General features: G+C 41.0%; 1 protein-coding gene across 1 annotated transcript in view; it reads left to right on the top strand.

Moving 5' to 3' along the window:
• The window catches only part of DNAH6 (dynein axonemal heavy chain 6), a 416,108-nt gene that overhangs the window by 173,632 nt on the left and 223,184 nt on the right, over positions 1–19,292 (top strand). The window contains exons 33-36 of the mRNA XM_073597481.1: positions 10,604–10,711; positions 12,895–13,450; positions 14,415–14,537; positions 18,210–18,392. Coding sequence (XP_073453582.1) covers positions 10,604–10,711; positions 12,895–13,450; positions 14,415–14,537; positions 18,210–18,392 — 970 coding nt within the window. The remainder of the gene's footprint in view (positions 1–10,603; positions 10,712–12,894; positions 13,451–14,414; positions 14,538–18,209; positions 18,393–19,292) is intronic.

Raw genomic sequence — 19,292 nt, forward strand, 5'->3', positions numbered from 1 at the left:
GTTGCTACCGACAACCACCGGGGAGGTCAGTGGACATCTGCTTTTAGTTGCTTGGGCACAGTCGGTGCCAAGTGACATGCCTTGACAAGTCCTGCTAGTTACAGCATGCCTGCAACCTTCAGTTTGTAATCAAGGGGTTGCAACAGCGTGCTCAGGGAGGGGCCTGCCTATCAGTTCTTCAGACGCCAGCGTGTCTGGAAGCGAGGGGCGTGCCAAGCCCTAGAGGAGGCCCAGCATTCCCTGCTAGCAGCAGACACTACAAGCCAGTGGAGCAAGATGACGGAGAGTGGACGTATGCTACCCGCACTGACTTGGTTGCCTGAAATGCAGGAGCGGACGCTGGTCGATACTACTGTCTTGTTGGAGCATTACTTGAGATTTGCCCTGGGAATGATCGAGGGGATGGGACGGCTGTGCCTGCTATGACCAGAGTGCCGGATACCGACTGTGATGGTCACTGCCTGGATCCGGTGTGGCCATTGTGATGAACTGCTTACTCGGCTTGCATCCAGCCAGCAGGATCCGCAATACTATCAAGTGGACCTGCATTCAGGACTCTGCACATTGCAGCCGCGGACATCCCGGAAGGCCGGAGCGGGCCTGGAGTCATCTCAGAAAGGCAGGGTCAAGACTAAGCCTGGTGACTCCCCTGCGAAGAAAAGTGACATAGGAGAGGAGTCTGCTATAGCTTGCGGCCTGGTTAGGGACCTGGTAACTGTGAGTACTGCTCTGCAGGAGCCAGATGTCCCTGAAATTCCTGCTGCATCTATGCCCCTTGCTATCCCTGATCGGAAGGAGCCAGCATTGGAGAGGAGTCTGCCCTTGGGTGAGCTGGAAGGGGAGTGCAGGGGCAAAGCCATACCAGACTGATAGAGGAATTTGGGTCCCTAGAAAAGCTAGCAGAGTGGTTATCTCCTGAAAGCTGCTCAGAGGAGGAATGGGAGACAGGAGTATCCCAGGTCCTAGAGGTGCCGTCTGAGGGAAAAGAGGAGCCAGGTTTTGCTGGAGAGCCCGAAGGAGCTACAGGAACCCCTATCTGCAGCAGACAACTATTTGTCCAAAGACCCTCCACCACTCAGACCAGAGCGCCCACTTACAGGCAGTGGATGAAAAGGTCTCCTAATGCCTGTGTCCTGCCCGGGAAAGGAAAACCTAGGGAGCTGCCCAGGTTTTCTAGGTTTCAACGGGAGGTTCAAAGGAGAGTTGCTTTGAAGTGGGGTCTGGACTTCCCATATGTCCCTGCCAAAGTCATGAATATCATTGCGTACTCCTGGGGAGAGTGGAAGGATGACCTGATTTGGGAGTTTTTGCACGTCCCTAAGCCGCAGTGGGTGCCAGAGTGTGAGGAAACCTGAGCGACTGCTTTGTGGACATTCCAAAGGAGTAGCGGCTGGGGAGGTCCATCTACAAGAACAGAGTGATGGTTGCAAGGATGGGACGGCCTACGAAGAGTCACTCTGTCTCTATCAGGGAGGAAGGGGGTAGCAAAAAGATGTTGCCTGACCCTCACTTTTATGCGTGAGAAGGACTTTTGGAGTACAGCCGCTATAAAGTGCCAAACGGACTGCTGAGGAGTCGCAGAGTGAATGTGTCCTTCATTTTCTCCCTGACTTTGCAGGAACAGACTGGCCTGCCACCCTGGGTGCCCAACGGATGAGACGTATCCCGTTGTAAGGACACTAAAGGTGAGGTCTGTTCTTTGAATTAACACTTTGAGGAACCTGTTTGCCCGAGGAGGGGCCCCTCCCATCAGGAATTCCAAGAAGAACTGCTATTCCTCCTATTAGCAGGATTAATATCTCCCTTCTGGCAGAAATGTTGTAAAGTGTGTTTTGCAGGACTCTTCAGGATGATATGACTGTCTAACTATCTCTGATTGGAGCAACGGATCCCACTGACAGAGGATTTTTCCTGAGGGGGAGATGCTCTGGTCCTAATATGTGTGTAATTGTTTGTAGCTGTAGGGACTTATAGTTAGGAATACAATGTACATATTGTAAATGCCAAGAGAAGACTATATATACAGTTGTGCTCAAAAGTTTACATACTGTGGCAGTATTTATGATTTCTTGGTAATTTTTCAGAGAATATGAATGATAACACAAAAACTTTTCTTTCACTCATGGTTAGTGTTTGGCTGAAGCCATTTATTATCAATCAACAGTGTTTACTCTTTTTAAATCATAATGGCAACATAAAGTACCCAAATGACCCTGTTTAAAAGGTATATACTCCAGTTCTTAATACTGTGTATTGCCCCCTTTAACATCAATGACAGCTTGAAGTCTTTTGTGGTATTTGTGGATGAGGCTCTTTATCTTCTCAGATGGTAAAGCTGACCATTCCTCTTGGCAAAAAGCCTCCAGTTCCTGTAAATTCTTGGGCTGTCTTGCATGAACTGCACATTTGAGATCTCCCCAGAGTGGCTCAATGTTATTGAGGTCTGGAGACTGAGATGGCCACTCCAGAACCTTCACTTTATTCTGCAGTAGCCAATGACAGGTCGACTTTGCCTTGTGTTTTGGATCATTGTCATGTTGGAATGTCTAAGTACGTCCCATGCGCAGCTTCCTGGCTGATGAATGCAAATGTTCCTCCAGTATTTTTTGATAACATACTGCATTCATCTTGCCATCAATTTTGACCAGATTTCCTGTGCATTTTTAGCTCACACATCCCCAAAACTAGGGCTGAGCCCCCCCCCCCCCCCCCTGGTTCGGTTCGCAGCAGAACATGCGAACAGGCAAAAAATGTGTGCGAACACCGTAAAAGTCTATGGAACACGAACATGAAAAATCAAAAGTGCTCATTTTAAAGGCTTATATGCATGTTATTGCCATAAAAAGTTTTTGGGGACCCAGGTCCTGCAAAAAAAAGTTTTAAAAGCGGATGTTTTTTCGGTAGCATTGATTTTATTCATGCTTAAAGTGAAACAATAAAAATGAAATATTCCTTTAAATAGCGTGCCTGGGGGGTCTCCTTAGTCTGCCCGTAAAGTAGCGGATCTTTCCCATGTTTATAACAGTACCACAGCAAAATAACATTTCTAAAGGAAAAAATGTAATTTAAAACTGCTCGCTGCTGTAATGTATTAAAGAATAAATGTATGCAGCGCTAGTAACATAACATTAAAATTAAAAGTAAAAGTCCATAGTGTTTAAAATAAAGTTCAGGGAAAAAAGCTGAAACCACCCACAGTGTAGACAAAGACACAATTAGGTGTGCATGAACTTATCCTCCACTGAACATCAACACACCAGGCCTCTTACCAAAGAAAATTACTGAATCACTGAATTACAGGTGGTCAAACAAGCATGATACATCCACAGCACCACAAAACCACTTCACTTGAATCATAGATGGCTGGGTCTTGTAGTCTCACCAAATGGAAGTTCAAAGGTGCATGCATAGAATACAAGAAAGCAACTCCTCATGGTGTAGTATATTAAAACCAGGATCACGTTTATTTAAAACAGCCAGGGTACTCACATTTTAGCAAATAAGAACAAGCATATCAGAAGTAGCAGTCTGTTATGGATAGCATTCGTTTCCAACCACAAAGATGGCCACAGTCGACATGAGACAGCGCCGTGACATTGTGGCGTTTCGTCCAATAGAACGTCGTCAGGGGCATGGTCAAAGCTTATCATATCTTCTTTATATAGGATGGATGACGGAATAGAAATGCCCATTCTCACTGCACTCCAAGCCTCTCTCCCATCCGCCAGAAGCGGAACCACACCCAAAGCAGATGTTTACATCAAGGCTTAGATGTACATGGCTAAACACACCCGCGGCGGCCATGTTTAGGGAGACCAGATAGGAAAACATTATACAGTATGCCCATCTGGTCTCTGAGAGAGGGAAGGAGAGAAAACCGGGCCAAATTGGAAACAAAAATAGTAGATATGTAAAAATTAGAGTACTTAAGACATCCAAAAATGGAAATAAAAGTAACATTAGAATACTAATAATATTTATAGCTTAATCAAAAGCTGACTATATAATAGAGGTAATGCCGCCATCTAGTGGTTGAAAACAAGTAATACAGAAAATCTAAATATATAGGAACAACATAGAGAAAAACCTAGCTAAAAAATACTAAAAGAGGAAGAGTAATCTGGGGATTCATCTGTTATTGATAAAGGCATTCGCATCCCATTCTATGTTTAAGCCAAATGGTCTCTAAGATTTTAAACAGAAAATTTACCAGGTCTCCATCTTTGAGATCTCCCTCCTAATATGGCTGCCTCTCCAATGCAGATCAAACCTATTTATAGCCATAAAAGATGTACCTTTTAGGCTCTTATTATGACACAAAGCATAGTGCTTTGATAAACTATGATTCAAAAAGGCTTTATGAATATTCGCCAGACAGAGGTGCACCACCTCTGAGGCTCCAGATAGCCCTAAACGTAATTAGACCCCAGTAAAACCAAGTTTTTTGGGGGATTTTAAAGGCTACTATCGATGCAGAAAGTGTGAGGTTTGTCTAAATAACTTTCTTGGGGAGAGAAAGTACCTCTCTCTCAGTTCTAATGTTACTAGTCGAACGTATGATGTGGGATCTTTCATCACCTGTTTGACCAAGAATGTGGTTTATATGATCACGTGCCCTTGCCTACATTACGTGGGGCGCATTATTCGCAAGCTAGAAACAAGACTCAAGGAGCATCTGGTGAATATTCGTAAAGGCTTTTTTATCAAAGCACTATGCTTTGTGTCATGATAAGAGCCTAAAAGTTACATCTTTTATGGCTATAGATAGGTTTGATCCGCATTGGAGAGGCAGCCATATTAGGAGGGAGAGCTCAAAGATGGAGACCTTGTGGATTTTCTGTTTAAAATCTTATAGACCATTTGGCTTAAACATAGAATGGGCTGTGAAAGCCTTTATCGATAACAGTTGAATCCCCAGATTACTCGTCCTCTTTTAGTAAGTTTTAGCTAGGTATTTCTCTATGTTGTTTTTATATATTTCTAGTTCTCCCATCTTGTCCGCCAGGCTCCTGGCATTGGTGAACATGCCACGTAGTTTAGACTGGTCACATACTGTCTTCTTATTGGGTGTTCCGAGGTTGCAAATAGGACTTGTTACTATACTTACTTTGGGTTTATGTGCTTTAGTCAACCTACCACTAATGCCCCCAATACTACCCTCTGGAATATGTTCTGCGCTGACTATCTCTACCTCTGAACCCTCCACCGTAGCCTAGTTTGAAAGCCGCTGTAACTTTTCAGGCCATATTCACTCCCACCCTCCTCATTTACGTGCAGTCCGTCCCTTCTATAGAACTGGTGACCGACTGAGAAGTTGGCCCAGTTCTCCAGGAACCCAAACCCCTCCTTTCTACACCAGCTCCTCAGCCACTTGTTTACTTCCCTAATCTCCCTCTGCCTTTCTGGTTTGGATCGAGGTACCGGTAGTATTTCTGAGAATACTACCTTGGAGGTTCTTTTCCTCAATCTGGCTCCTAAGTCCCTAAAATCGTTCTTTAGGACACTCTATCTTCCTCTGACTTTGTCATTGGTGCCACCATGCACCATTACAGCCGGTTCTTCCCCAGCCCCTCCCAGTAATCTGTCCACCAGATCCGTGATGTATCAAACCAAAGCACACTCACAGTCCACGTGCACTCGCAGTCCATGTGTACCCACAGTCCACGTGCACCCGCAGTCCATGTGCACTCGCAGCCCTCGTGCACTCACAGTCCACGTGCAATCGCAGCCCACGTGCACTCACTGTCCACATGCACTCGCAGCCCACATGGACTTCCAGTCCATGTGTACTCACAGTCCACGTTTACTCACAGCCCACATGTACCCATTTGATGTGCACTCGCAGCCCACATGTACTCGCAGCCCACATGTACTCGCAGTCCACGTGCACTTGCAGCACTCGTGTACTCACTGCCCACGTGCACTCACAATTCAAGGTACTTACAATACACAGGTACACACAATACTCCGGTACTAACAATCCACAAAGACTACTCAGATACACACAACACTCAGGTACTCACAACACACACGTACTCACACACTCAGGTACTCACAATACACAGGTACTCCCAACACTTACAATACTTAGTTACTCCCAACACTCACAATATTCAGGTACTCACTATACACAGGTACTCACTACACACAGGTACTCACTATACACAGGTACTCACTATACCCAGGTACTCGCTATAACCAGGTACTCACTATACCCAGGTACTCACTATAACCAGGTACTCACAATACACAGGTACTCACTATACACAGGTACTCACAATATACCCACAATACTCAGGTACTCCCAATACTCAACAAAAACAGTTAGTCCACAATACACAGCATCCACGCTAGAAACAGTTAGTCAGTTCTTTTTTTTTTTTTTTTTTAATGTCAACTGGTCAAAACTGCTCTGCTCAATCACCTATGCAATCTGACACTTGCAGGGCTTGTCAGTGCCTATAGTCTCACCTGGTCAGCCTGCCTGTTACTGTTCCCACAGCTCCCCTGTCTGTCTGTCACCGGTCCGCGGCACACTTACCTGGCCCTTCTCCCGGTCAGACCTGTCAACGCACGATCCCCTCGGTCTCTCTACCGGTCAAACCGCCTCCTCTGTCCTCCGTCACCCCCACCCACTGCCTCTCACAGTCCCCTCGGGTCACTCGCCGCCGCTTCTCCCGGTCTGAAGGGGGGGTTGATCCTGTTCACACCTGCCGCCGCTTCTCCTGGTCACAAGGGGGTGTTTGATCCGGTCTGCAGCACACACTCTGACACACTTCCTTCCTTCCAGACACCACGCTGCTCTGTGGATTCGTGCCAACAATCAAGCAGCTTTTGCAAAATCCAGATACACCACATCTACGGGCCACCCTTTATCTAGATGACAGCTCACCTCCTCATAGAAGGTTGATAGATTCGTTTGGCAAGAATGATTCCTCATGAATCCATGCTGATTACTGCTAATGATACAATTTTTATTACTAAAATCTTGTATATAGTCCCTTATCATCTCCTCTATGACCTTGCATACTATTGATGTTAGGCTAACTGGTCTGTAATTCCCAGGGATGTATTTTAGCCCTTTTTTAAATATTGGTGCTACATTGGCTTTTCTCCAATCAGCTGGTACCATTCCAGTCAGTAGACTGTGAGTAAAAATTAGGAACAATGGTCTGGCAATTACTTGACTGAGTTCCCTAAATTCCCTAAAGGTCCCCTAAAACATTTGACACAGTTCTCCATAAACTTTTACTGTATAAAGTAAGGTCCATTGGCATGGATTGAAAACTAACTACAAGGGTGAGTTCAGAGAGTAGTGATAAATGGGGAGTACTTGGAATGGTCAGGGGTGGAAAGTGGGGTCCCCCAGGATTTTGTCCTGGGACCAATCCTTTTTAATTTGTTCATAAACAACCTGGAGGATGTTGTAAACAGTAATCTCTGTATTTGCAGACAATACTAAGCTAAGCAGGGCAATAACTTCTCTACAGGATGTGGAAACTTTGCAAGTAGATCTGTACAAATTAATGGGGTGGGCAACTACATGGCAAATGAGGTTTAATGTGGAAAAATGTAAAATAATGCATTTGGGTGGCAAAAATATGAATGCAATCTACTCAGTGGGGGGAGAACCTCTGGGGGAAGCAAGGATGGAAAAGGACGTGGGGGTCTTAGTAGATGATAGGTTCAGCAATGGCATGCAATGCCAAGCTGCTGCTAACAAAGCAAACAGAATATTAGCATGCATTAAAAAGGGTCCAGTTTTGGGCACCAGTCCTCAGGAAGGATGTGTTGGAAATGGAGCGAGCACAGAGAAGGGCAACAAAACTAATAAAGGGACTGGAGGATATTAGTTATGATGAAAGGTTGTGAGCACTGAACTTATTCTCTCTGGAGAAGAGACACTTGAGAGGGAATATGATTTCAATTTACAAATACCATACTGGTGACCCTACAATAGGGATAAAACTTTTCCGCGGAAGGGAGTTTAATAAGACACAAGGCCACTCATTAAAATTAGAAGAAAAGAGGTTTAACCTGAAACTATGTAGAGGGTTCTTTACTGTAATGCCCCATACACACGGTCGGATTTTCCGACGGAAAATGTGTGATAGGACCTTGTTGTCGGAAATTCCGACCGTGTGTAGGCTCCATCACACATTTTCCATTGGAATTTCCGACACACAAAGTTTGAGAGCAGGATATAAAATTTTCCGACAACAAAATCTGTTGTCAGAAATTCCAATCGTGTGTACACAAATCCGACGCACAAAGTGCCACGCATGCTCAGAATAAATAAAGAGATAAAAGCTATTGGCCACTGCCCCGTTTATAGTCCCAACGTACGTGTTTTACGTCACCGCGTTTAGAACGATCGGATTTTCCGACAACTTTGTGTGACCGTGTGTATGCAAGACAAGTTTGAGCCAACATCCGTCGGAAAAAATCCATGGATTTTGTTGTTGGAATGTCCGAACAAAGTCCGACCGTGTGTACGGGGCATAAGAGCGGAAAGCATGTGGAATTCCCTTCCACAGGCAGTGACTTCAGCAGGGAGCATCGACAGTTTCAAAAAACTATTATGCCGCGTACACACGATCGGATTTTCCGACGGGAAATGTTGGATGTGAGCTTGTTGGCAGTAAGTCCGACCGTGTGTATGGTCCATCGGACATTTGTTGTCGGACTTTCCGCCAACAAATGTTGGCTAGCATGCTCTAAAAATTTCCGCCAACAAATGTTTGCTGTTGGACTTTCCGATCGTGTGTACACAAGTCCGTCGGACAAAAGTCCAAAGTACAAACACGCATGCTCAGAATCAAGGACGAGCCGGAAGCGCTCGGTCTTGTAAAACTAGCGTTCGTAATGGAGATATTGCGTATATCTTGTACGTCACTACGTTCGTAATTGTTGGCCAACATTTGTGTGACCGTGTGTATGCAAGACAAGTTGGAGCCAACACCTACTACTATGTAACTATGTATATACTGGAGTGTATATAGAAGTCCCAAAGTTGTGCTGAATCATTCTGGGCATCCCATAACTATCCTTTACCCATCCAAGTTCAATCACCTCAATAAAAACAAAGCTGATGGACTGTCCTATGTCTCTGAATGACTGTGAGATAGATGTCTGACTGGGCAGGGTTACAGGTGAACCACTACCTTCAACAACCCCTACAGCATGGCTACAATAGGAACATGGATGCTCAGATATTATTTACATCCCTACCCTTATTATTGAAAGGAATGGCTATATCACAAATGTATGTTTTCTTCTTCTAGGTTCTAGACTGTTGCCACACATCTAGAAGAAAAATGCTTCATTTTGCTGTGTTTTTTATATTAAATGTTAATGCCTGGCACCGCACACTGTGATTAGTTTACTGAATGAGAACAAAATGAAAACAAAATGTTCAGCTTAGTAAATATTGTAAAGTTGTGTTAACTATGACTAACCAACCATGTCTTGTCGTTACTGAAACCCCACTTCACAGAAGCCTTAGTTTACATGCACTTTACTGATGATGACCAATAAAGTCGAAAACAGCTGTATCCAGATGGAATAAATTCCTGTATAGTATTAGACTGTATCTATACTTTAAATCAATGGCTTTGGCAGTATCCTAGAATGAGAAAAATACAAGCACAGGGTACAACACACAAAACAGAATTTTGCTGGCTCAGGTTAGGGTGGTGTCAGAGACCATGGATCAGACTGAGACAGAAGTACAGTTAAATCACACTTGTTTAATAATAATAAAAAAAGGTAAACAAAGTAAACATAGTCAAAACATAGCCAGAGTTCAGGAACCGGAACGGATAGTCAGACAAGCCAAAACATCAGGGAGCCAGAGATGAGCATAGTAGAACATCAAGCAGGATCTGGAGCCAGAAGGAATGTCAGCCAAGCAAGTTTTTAACAGGAACACAGGAGAGCGTCTCTAGAGATGTGACCAGGGGGAAGGCAGAGATCATCTGGACTGGAGGGCTTAAGTAGGCAGGACTGACGAGCAGAATATCAACAACAGGTGAATCACTGTGGAGAGATAGGAGCTGGCAATCAGCCGACAGCTGAGTGGCCAGCTTTGAGAAGGAAGGGCTGAGCCCAGCCCTGACAGGTGGTTGAAAATAATGGAACATCACATTATTCAATAACCTAAACTAGATATGTACAAAGTTAAAATTCTTTACTCCTTTATTAAACCAACCGCAGTATTTGAATATACAGTATAAGTGAAATAAGCTATGGATCTATGAAGTTCCAGGGCTTGTCACTGCTATTATATAGCCATTGATGAATTCCTAACCATGTAGTTTGTCTACGAATGGGATGCAAATAATTTCACTATCTTTAAAACAGGTGTTCGCTTTTTCAACATATTTGGTGTATGACTTTTTTCATTTATTTCTTTTAAATAAACATTATGCAGACAATGTACCTATTTGTTTGATCTGTGGACAAGAAAATGTAAGTTATGATGTAATTACATGGTTTAAAATATTGACTAGTCCATTAAACCCAGAAAATATAAGAAACAAATGACAAAATGATTTATATTTTACTTATACCTTTATTTGTTCTTTTTCTTTTACATTTGAAGCTCGCTCAAAAGAGAAAACCCACATTTAAATGAGGATGTTGTCCTAATTCGTGCTTTGCGGGACTCAAATCTGCCAAAGTTCTTAACTGATGATGCTGATCTCTTCAGGTGAGCCACATATGCATAAAGATAATATATTTTTTTATGTTGATTTATTATCTGTGGATCGACAAACAGAATTTCTGTGATTTATTTTCTTCATTATGGCTATTACAAAAAATCCAATATATTCTCTAGTCAGATAAATATGAAATATTGCATATGAACATTCTGTATTTCCATTTCCATTCAGTACTTGGAGTTCTGGGCTCCTTTTCATATATTTTAGGAGCTATCCTTTCCTCAGTTACTGAAAAACCATGATGTTTTTAGAGCTCAGTAGTTCAAGCTGAAATATATTTACACATACAGTGCCTTGAAAAAGTATTCATACCCCCTTGACATTTTCCACATTTTGTCATGTTACAACCAAAAACGTAAATGTATTTTATTGGGATTTTATGTGATAGACCAACACAAAGTGGCACATAATTGTGAAGTGGAAGGGAAATGATAAATGGTTTTCAATTTTTTTTACAAATAAATATGTGAAAAGTGTGGCGTGCATTTGTATTCAGCCCCACTGCTTTAAACGTCTCCACAACTTTATCCCTGACCTGTCTGGTGTGTTCCTAGGTCTGCATGATGCTGTTTGTTCACTAAGGTTCTCTAAAGCCGTGTACACACAACCGGACTTTTCTACCGGACTGGTCCGACGGAACGAATCCGTCGGACAATCCAACCGTGTGTGGGCTTCATCGGACCTTCAGCGGACTTTTTCATGTCGAAAATCAGACGGACTTTAGATTTGGAACATGTTTCAAATCTTTCCGACGCACTCGAGTCTGGTCGAAAAATCCATTCGTCTGTATTCATGTCCGACGGACAAAAAAGGACGCAAGGGCAGCTATTGGCTATGAACTTCTTTATTCTAGTCCCTTCGTATGTCATCACGTTCAAACCAACGGACTTTCGAACGGACTTTAGTCTGTTCGTGTGTGCGCAAGTCCGGTCATTCGAAAGTCTGTCGTAACTCCATTGAAAGTCCGTCGGAAAGACCGTCGGACCTTTGATGCTGAAAAGTCCGCTCGTGTGTACGCGGCATAACAAACCTCTGAGAGCTTCACAGAGCAGCTGTATTCATGCTGAGATTAACTTACACAAAGGTGGGCTCTATTTACTAATTAGGTGACTTCTGAACTCAATTGGTTCCACTAGATTTTAGTTAGGGGTATCAGAGTAAAGGGGGGTGAATACAAATGCACGCCACACTTTTCACATATTTATTTGTAAAAAATGTTGAAAACCATTTATCATTTTCTTTCCACTTCACAATTATGTGCCACTTTGTGTGGGTCTATCACATAAAATGCCAATAAAACACATTTACGTTTTTAGTTGTAACATGATAAATTATGGAAAATTTCAAGGGGTATGAAAACTTTTTCAAGGAACTGAACATAAGCAAGAGCAGTGGCTTATCCCCCTTCCAGGCCTGTCCAATTTCAACCCAAAAATATTTGCATCAAAATGTTGACTCTTGTTAGAGCCATTGGTGACACGGTGGGAGAATTGTGGAGGCATCTCTGTATGTTTAAATATGCTGCCAGTCTCAACACGATGATTTTATGCTTGATAAAATTATCACCTTATGTATTATTATTAGTACGCATGATGCCCAATTATGGTAGCTATGGTCTTGTGATTAGTATATCATTAGAGGCATTACTTGAAGAAGAACGGCACTCATTCCACATAACTTTAGTTGGGTCTCACTTGAAATATTATGTATTTCTGGGACCCTGAATTACTGAAAGATATGAATAATATAAAAACAATAAAAATGGTACAAGGTTTCTATGTTATGAAGTTTAGTATGTACAGTTGGGGAATAGCTAGTAAAGCTGAATTCTACAAGTAGGTAAAGGAATTATATGTGGTTCAGTAAAATATTGTTTCTAAGATAAGATAATCCATAGGTTAAGAGGTGTTTTATTGCAAGTATGGAAACAAGTATCTACTGTGACGGGCAGTTCAAAATTAAATTTTTTTAGAGATAGGGGAAATTAAAAAAAATAAACAAAAGGACAGTCAGAATTCTCTGACTCTATGGACAATAATGTACTAGTTGAGTAAAGTGTTTTTGATACCATTGAATTACATCTTTCTTGTGTTTGTAGTGCAACATTATTAATGTAGTACTGTTGAGTCCCAGTTTTTATCCGAATAAAAATGATATATTTTTTTCTCAGTGGCATCATATCTGACCTCTTTCCTGGAGTTATTATTCCTGAACACGACTATGGTTCTTTACAGTCTACCATCATAGATGTAATGCTTGCCCGGGGTCTACAACCTGTAGCCAGAATGGTACACAAAGTTATCCAGTTCTTTGAAACCATGATTGTGAGGCATGGAGTCATGCTGGTTGGTCCAACCGGTGGAGGAAAAACGACAGTTTACCAAATCCTCGCAGATGCACTGACCGCCTTATTTAAGGCTGGTGAAACACATCATTTTTACCAACCTGTTAAAACATATGTGCTTAATCCCAAATCGATCACAATGGGTGAACTATACGGAGAGGTCAACAACTTAACTTTGGAATGGAAGGATGGGTTAATGGCACTGAGCGTTCGAACAGCTGTGAATGACACATCAAAGGACCACAAATGGATTGTTTGTGATGGCCCGGTGGATGCTTTGTGGATTGAAAACATGAACACTGTTCTCGATGACAACAAGATGCTCTGTTTGGCAAACAGTGAAAGGATAAAATTTACACCACAGATTCATATGGTCTTTGAGGTAAACCTTTAAAAAATGGTATGTTTAAGCCTGACTAAGTGGCCATCAGAGTTGTCCTGTGTGTGGAAACATTTAAAGGTTATGGTAGAGCTTTGATTCAAAATTCTAAGAATTAGTCCGCACTAAATGCTTATTCTGACAAAACATAACTTTTTCAAATATTATAACTGACCCATCCCATGCTCATACTTTTCTAATTTTGCGTAATGGCAAAAGTGGCATTCATCTAAGAATCCTTTCCTGTCTCAATGAAAGCGCGGGTTGCTATTTTCACATGGTGTTTGTGTATGAGTTATTTTTATTTCCTTATACTGGAATGTGAGGCTAAGTAGCATTAATCTAAATAGCTCTATAACTAAGTAAACATACAAAATTTCTACTGTAACCACCATCTGGCTTGTGATCTTTTGGTATATTAAATAGTTTAAGTGAGCTAAAAAAGAGCACTACCAATGTACCTCTGTCAGTTTAATTAGGCATGAACAGACTGATTTTTTCCACAGAATTGCTAATTTTTGCTCTTTAAATTGCTTTGTTGAAATTCTCATGGGGGGAAATGTTCTCCTTTTTTCTTTGTAAATTTTATCGAGATGATTTTTTAGGTGTTCTCTGTATTTGGGTATTTGATCATTATTTGGGCACTGTAGATTTACATTTTTAATTTATTTTCTGAGTTTTTTTCGTTTTGTAAGAAAAAAGCATAAAACAGTGAGACTAAATGAGTCTTTTTTTTGGCTCTATAATAGTTTCAGGATAGCAGCATCCGTAACCCTCAGGAGCCATTTAAAACCACTTTAATTTCTCCTCCCCGTTGTCTCCAACCAATTTTGCCATTTTGGAGAAAAAGTTCTGTTTCCCTCCTTCCAGTTATGATATAGTGAGGTGGGCTATTAGTAAAGCAGTATGACGTAATGCGACGTTCAATATTGCATATATTCTCTTACGGAAAGTTTTTTACTTGCAGGTACAAGATCTAAAAGTGGCATCTCCTGCCACGGTAAGCCGGTGTGGCATGGTTTACATTGATCCAGAGGAACTGAAGTGGATGCCCTATGTGCAGACTTGGATAGCTGGCTTGCCAAGCAAAGTAGGTGCTTGATCAGCACTTTCCACATGTTCTGATGTGATTGATTACAAATACATGCAAGCATTACAAAATGCAGGCTAGCATTACAGTCTACCTAATAATGGCCTAATACGCTGTTACAACTCATGTATCATCATTACATTCCCCTTACACATCTTGTTAATTCTACTGTCCTGATTTACTCAACCTGCCATAACTCTTTCTTTCACCTGGCAGTGAGCCATCATTTTAATTTGTCAGAATGAGAAGCCACAGCAGATAGATGCATGTGGAAAGCTAAGACAAATTATTGTGTACTCTGTACTAGTTCCTAAGGGAAACAAAATATGCAAGCAAGCTTCTTGTGACTTTCCTCCTTGTTTGCCTCTTGCATTACCAATTGCTCAGTTATGATCATATCCCCCCCCCCCCCCCCGTTCTTACATATTTATCTCTGCTGACATAATTTTCTCATGATATTAACAGTTCTCATTCTACCAAATAACGAACTAGTTCCTACTAACTACTATATGCACACAAAATTATATGGAAGATCAGCACTAATTATTCTATCTATTTAAATAAATCTATCTATTAAATATTAATATTGTTATTAAATATTAATTTTGAATATATTAAATAAACCTTTCTATTTAAATGTAAAATTTCAATACCTAGAGAAAAGAGCTTTGATAAGTTAAAAACAATTTAGAGCGTAGTGTAGTAAAAATAACGCATTTTTTTATTAGTTGCCGTGGATTACTGTTCTGTTGTATTTTGAATTATGAAATGTTTCATCGTCCTCATTACTACATAATTATTCTTTTTCGTGTTTTTCTTAAATAGATTGGAATTTGTCCTTAAAGCTGAACTCCAGCATAATAAGCATATTAAATACAGGGAGCTGTTTTACCTCCCAAAACAAATGTTTTTTCTGTCCATCCAGTTCTAAAATTTACACAGCCTTACCATAAAGCACAGCCAGATGGATGACACTACTTTCTTTGTTACAGTTATGGACTGTAAAAGAATTACCGGGATCTACTGTCTCCACCCCCAACCTGCTGACTAGACAGTAAAAGTGACTGATGAAGTCACCTATCTGCTCACTTTATTCTCTCCTCCAATCAGTATGTTGCTTGTTAGCACGCACCACACCTGATTGACTGTCCCTCTCTTTCCCAGTCTGAGTGCTGCTGTACAGTGGATTGCAAGAGGTTGATCGTGAAACTTGGGCATTTTCATTAGTTGTTTTAAAATATACATTTAAAAATGTATTAATGAATACATAGCTGCATTAGTTTTTGTGTTTTATGTTTACCTGCAGTGTTTGTTAACTCCAAAAAATAACATAAATCCTGTTCTTTTTAGCATGTTATGCAGCTCAGTGCTTGTGCTGTTTCATTTGGACCCCTATATCAACTGCAATACCTGGCTGATCCTGCCTGGCTATACCCTCCCCCCTGTAAACTGACCATGGTTTATCATGGCTGCTGAGCCTTGACAGTTTACCTGCCTCTGTCATCCGCAGCCCTGCTCTGTCTCCTCTGTGCTCTCTCCCCCCTCCCCTCCCTGCCTGTCAGCTCCGTGTCCGTGCCGCTCTGCTCCCCACCCCCTCTCCACTCCTGCTGCTCAAACTATGGTTAAAATGACATAATCCTCTCTATGTATTAATGTAATGTACCCTGTGTCTATGCCTTATAAAAATAATGCTGCAATATACCTGTTTCAGAGCCCTGATTGGCAGTTACCGCCATCTCTTTCCTCTCTCGCATGACAGTTGCAGCGGGCAGGGCCACCTCGCTCCTCCTCTCCTTCTCCCCTCCTGGCTGACATCAGCAGGGAATCCTCGGCCCCGCCCACTGCAGCTGTCATGCCGAGAGAGGAGAAAGACGGCGGATCATGTGACTGCCGATCAGCGCTCTGAAACAGGTGTATTGCAGCATTATTTTTATAAGGCATAGATAAAGGCACATTACATTAATACTTAGAGAGGATTATGTAATTTTAACGTAGTGGGTTAACAAACCCATGAAATGTTACATTTTAAGAGTTGTACCTTTAGACTGAAATGTATTTCTCAGGTACCAAAGGAAATGTTATCAAACCAGTAAGTGCTTCCTTTGTAAAAAAGGAACAATTATTTTAAGTTTTACAATGTGTTAACCAAATACAATTTTCCTTTTTAAAGTTAAAGTGGAACTTCACTCTCCCAAATCAACATTGGTTATTTTACTTCCTGATTTCTTGCCTAGGCAAATTGTGTCATACATCCCAGGAGTCTTCAGGGAGGGAAAAGAGGAGGAGAGCTTTTCTCAGCTAAGCACACTCTCCTGCATGCATGCTTGAGCTAGGGGCAGTTGGATTTCAGGAAGTAAATGCTACAGTTATGATTTGCCCTTACTCAAGATGGTCAGGGCCATAAATTCTAGGGGGTGGTTTTCAAAGTGATATCTAACAAAATAAAACATAGCAACATGGATGGATGGGGGAGTTTGCTCTGAATATTAAAAATGAATTAAACAGTGTTTGTAGTTTGTGGTGCTCAGATGCAGTGAAGATCAGCTTTAAACTTCAATTTAGTTGAGAAAAGGCGCAATTGTCTCCATAGATGTAACAAGCTTATTTAACAATGTTCATTTGGACTTTAATATTCTTTATTGCCTATTTCTGGTCTGAAAAAATAATAGCATTATCATACCACGATCATATCCAAAATTGACTTCAAAGAATGTGTGCCTTCATTACCTGAACAATACCGATGCTACAAAAAAGAAAAAGGATTATTCCCTTCATCACTGTAGCTGTGAAAGGTCAAAATGTAAACTTATTTTGCGGAGTATGTCTCTAATTTGACTTCCAGCTTGGATTTCTGTGGGTGTTTTGTACATAAGCAGTGTAGAGAATGCCTCTAGCATATTACAGATACAAGTTGCCATTTTAGAAAAGCACTTTGGATATAGAATGCAATAGAAAGGTATTTTTAATAATTTTAAATGTTTTAAATAAAATAAAAGTCTAAATATATAGTATATCATTAGTGAAAATAGACTTTTCATTTAAGGTATGACAGATACAGTTGCATAAGTCATTTTGTAATCTGAAAGTCCTTCTCATTCAATCATTATCACAAAGAAGTAAGTAAGATAATAGAACAACCAAAACTAAATATTTGTCTTGCATAACAGATATTATAGTTTTTGTGAGCTTAAGGAAAATGTTTATTGTAATAAGTTAAAATAAAAGTGTGTATAATATGTAGAATTTAGCAAGTTAAGCCCCGTACACGCAATCAGAAAATCGTATGAAAAATACCGCTTTCGAAGCGATCGTACGATAATCGGATCGTTAGCACAGAGCTTTCGAGAGCCGTTCATGACAGTTCATCAAATATTATCCGATTGGACATGCACGAATCAGTACAGCTGTCATTCAAAGATGCAATAAAAATGCTCTACAACACATGACATTACTTCCGAATTTTTATTCTGTCGTAAGAGAATTGTTTTGAGTTAGTAAACTCTTCAGATTCGATCTGAGATTAGCATGCAAAAAAAATCCGGACGATAATTTGTCCGATAATCTTATTCTGTGTACCCGGCATACATCGCCTAAGTGCACCAGATTTGTAATTGATAAATAAAAAACGGTGTACATTTTTTGTACTTAATAATCTCATATGTGTCATTATAGATAAACGATGATACAAAGAAGCATATTTTGGATCTGTTTGAACGTTACATAGAAGATGGCCTTAAGTTTGTCACTAGAAAATGCACGCAAGCTATTCCACAAGTGGATATCAGTAAAGTAACCACACTGTGCTGCCTGCTTGAATCCCTCCTGCTTGGAAAAGGAGGACCAGACTTAATGATGGTAAACTAATAAGTTGCACCTATTAAATACAAAGTAAAAATGTTGCTTAACATTGTTTGAGTTTATGATCTGGCATTTGAATATACAGCTAAGTGATTTTTACCTTTGTAAAATAATCTTTTTTTACCAGTCTTGTGTTATGCCTCTGTGAACTTGTAATGTGTCTATTTGCCCAGTAAAAAAAATCAAACTGTAGTTGATTGTGGTAAGATACCCAAAGTCACAGTTGTATCTTCTGAATGCAATGCTGACTTCAGAATTTTTTCCTAACAATATTTAGTATGTAGCAATCCATGAACACAGCTGGTTCTACAATTTCCAAATAGTAAGTTGGGATCATGAGTACTTGTAACTATTCAGACCACTCCAGTGTGGGGCATTGCATTAAATAATCAGAATAAGATTCAGAGGGAAGCTGTTTTAGGAGACACACATCTGTTTAATCTTCTCAGCCCTCTGCATAAAAGGTACACCTCCACCAGGTAATAGGCTCTTTGTTTGTCCTGCTGGGTCCCTTATTGAGTTATTTCCTTCTCCTTTCAGTTCAGATGTTCAGACAGCTCCTTGTAGCTTCCACCTAAAACCTTTGAATGAGGCATCTTTTATAGCTTACCCTTATGCTATTACTGCACTCCTGTGTTCATCTTTTAAGAATTGTTTAAGTTACCTGCACCCTAAGATCTCTGACCCCTATCCTAGTGGAAATCCAATTTAATCGTACACGCCTATCCACAGTGGAGACCTTTTTCATCAAGGCTGGTGGCACTTCTTGTCATGCTTGACGGTCTTCAAACCTATCCCTCACTTGACTTGCAAGATTGAATAAGATTGGTTACTACTACTCCTTTGACTACCCACGGCACCCTACCCATGGCACTGACTCTTATATTCACCCTTGTG

Source organism: Aquarana catesbeiana, linkage group LG01 (assembly GCF_042186555.1).
Source record: "Aquarana catesbeiana isolate 2022-GZ linkage group LG01, ASM4218655v1, whole genome shotgun sequence".
In the NCBI taxonomy this organism is placed as follows: domain Eukaryota; kingdom Metazoa; phylum Chordata; class Amphibia; order Anura; family Ranidae; genus Aquarana; species Aquarana catesbeiana.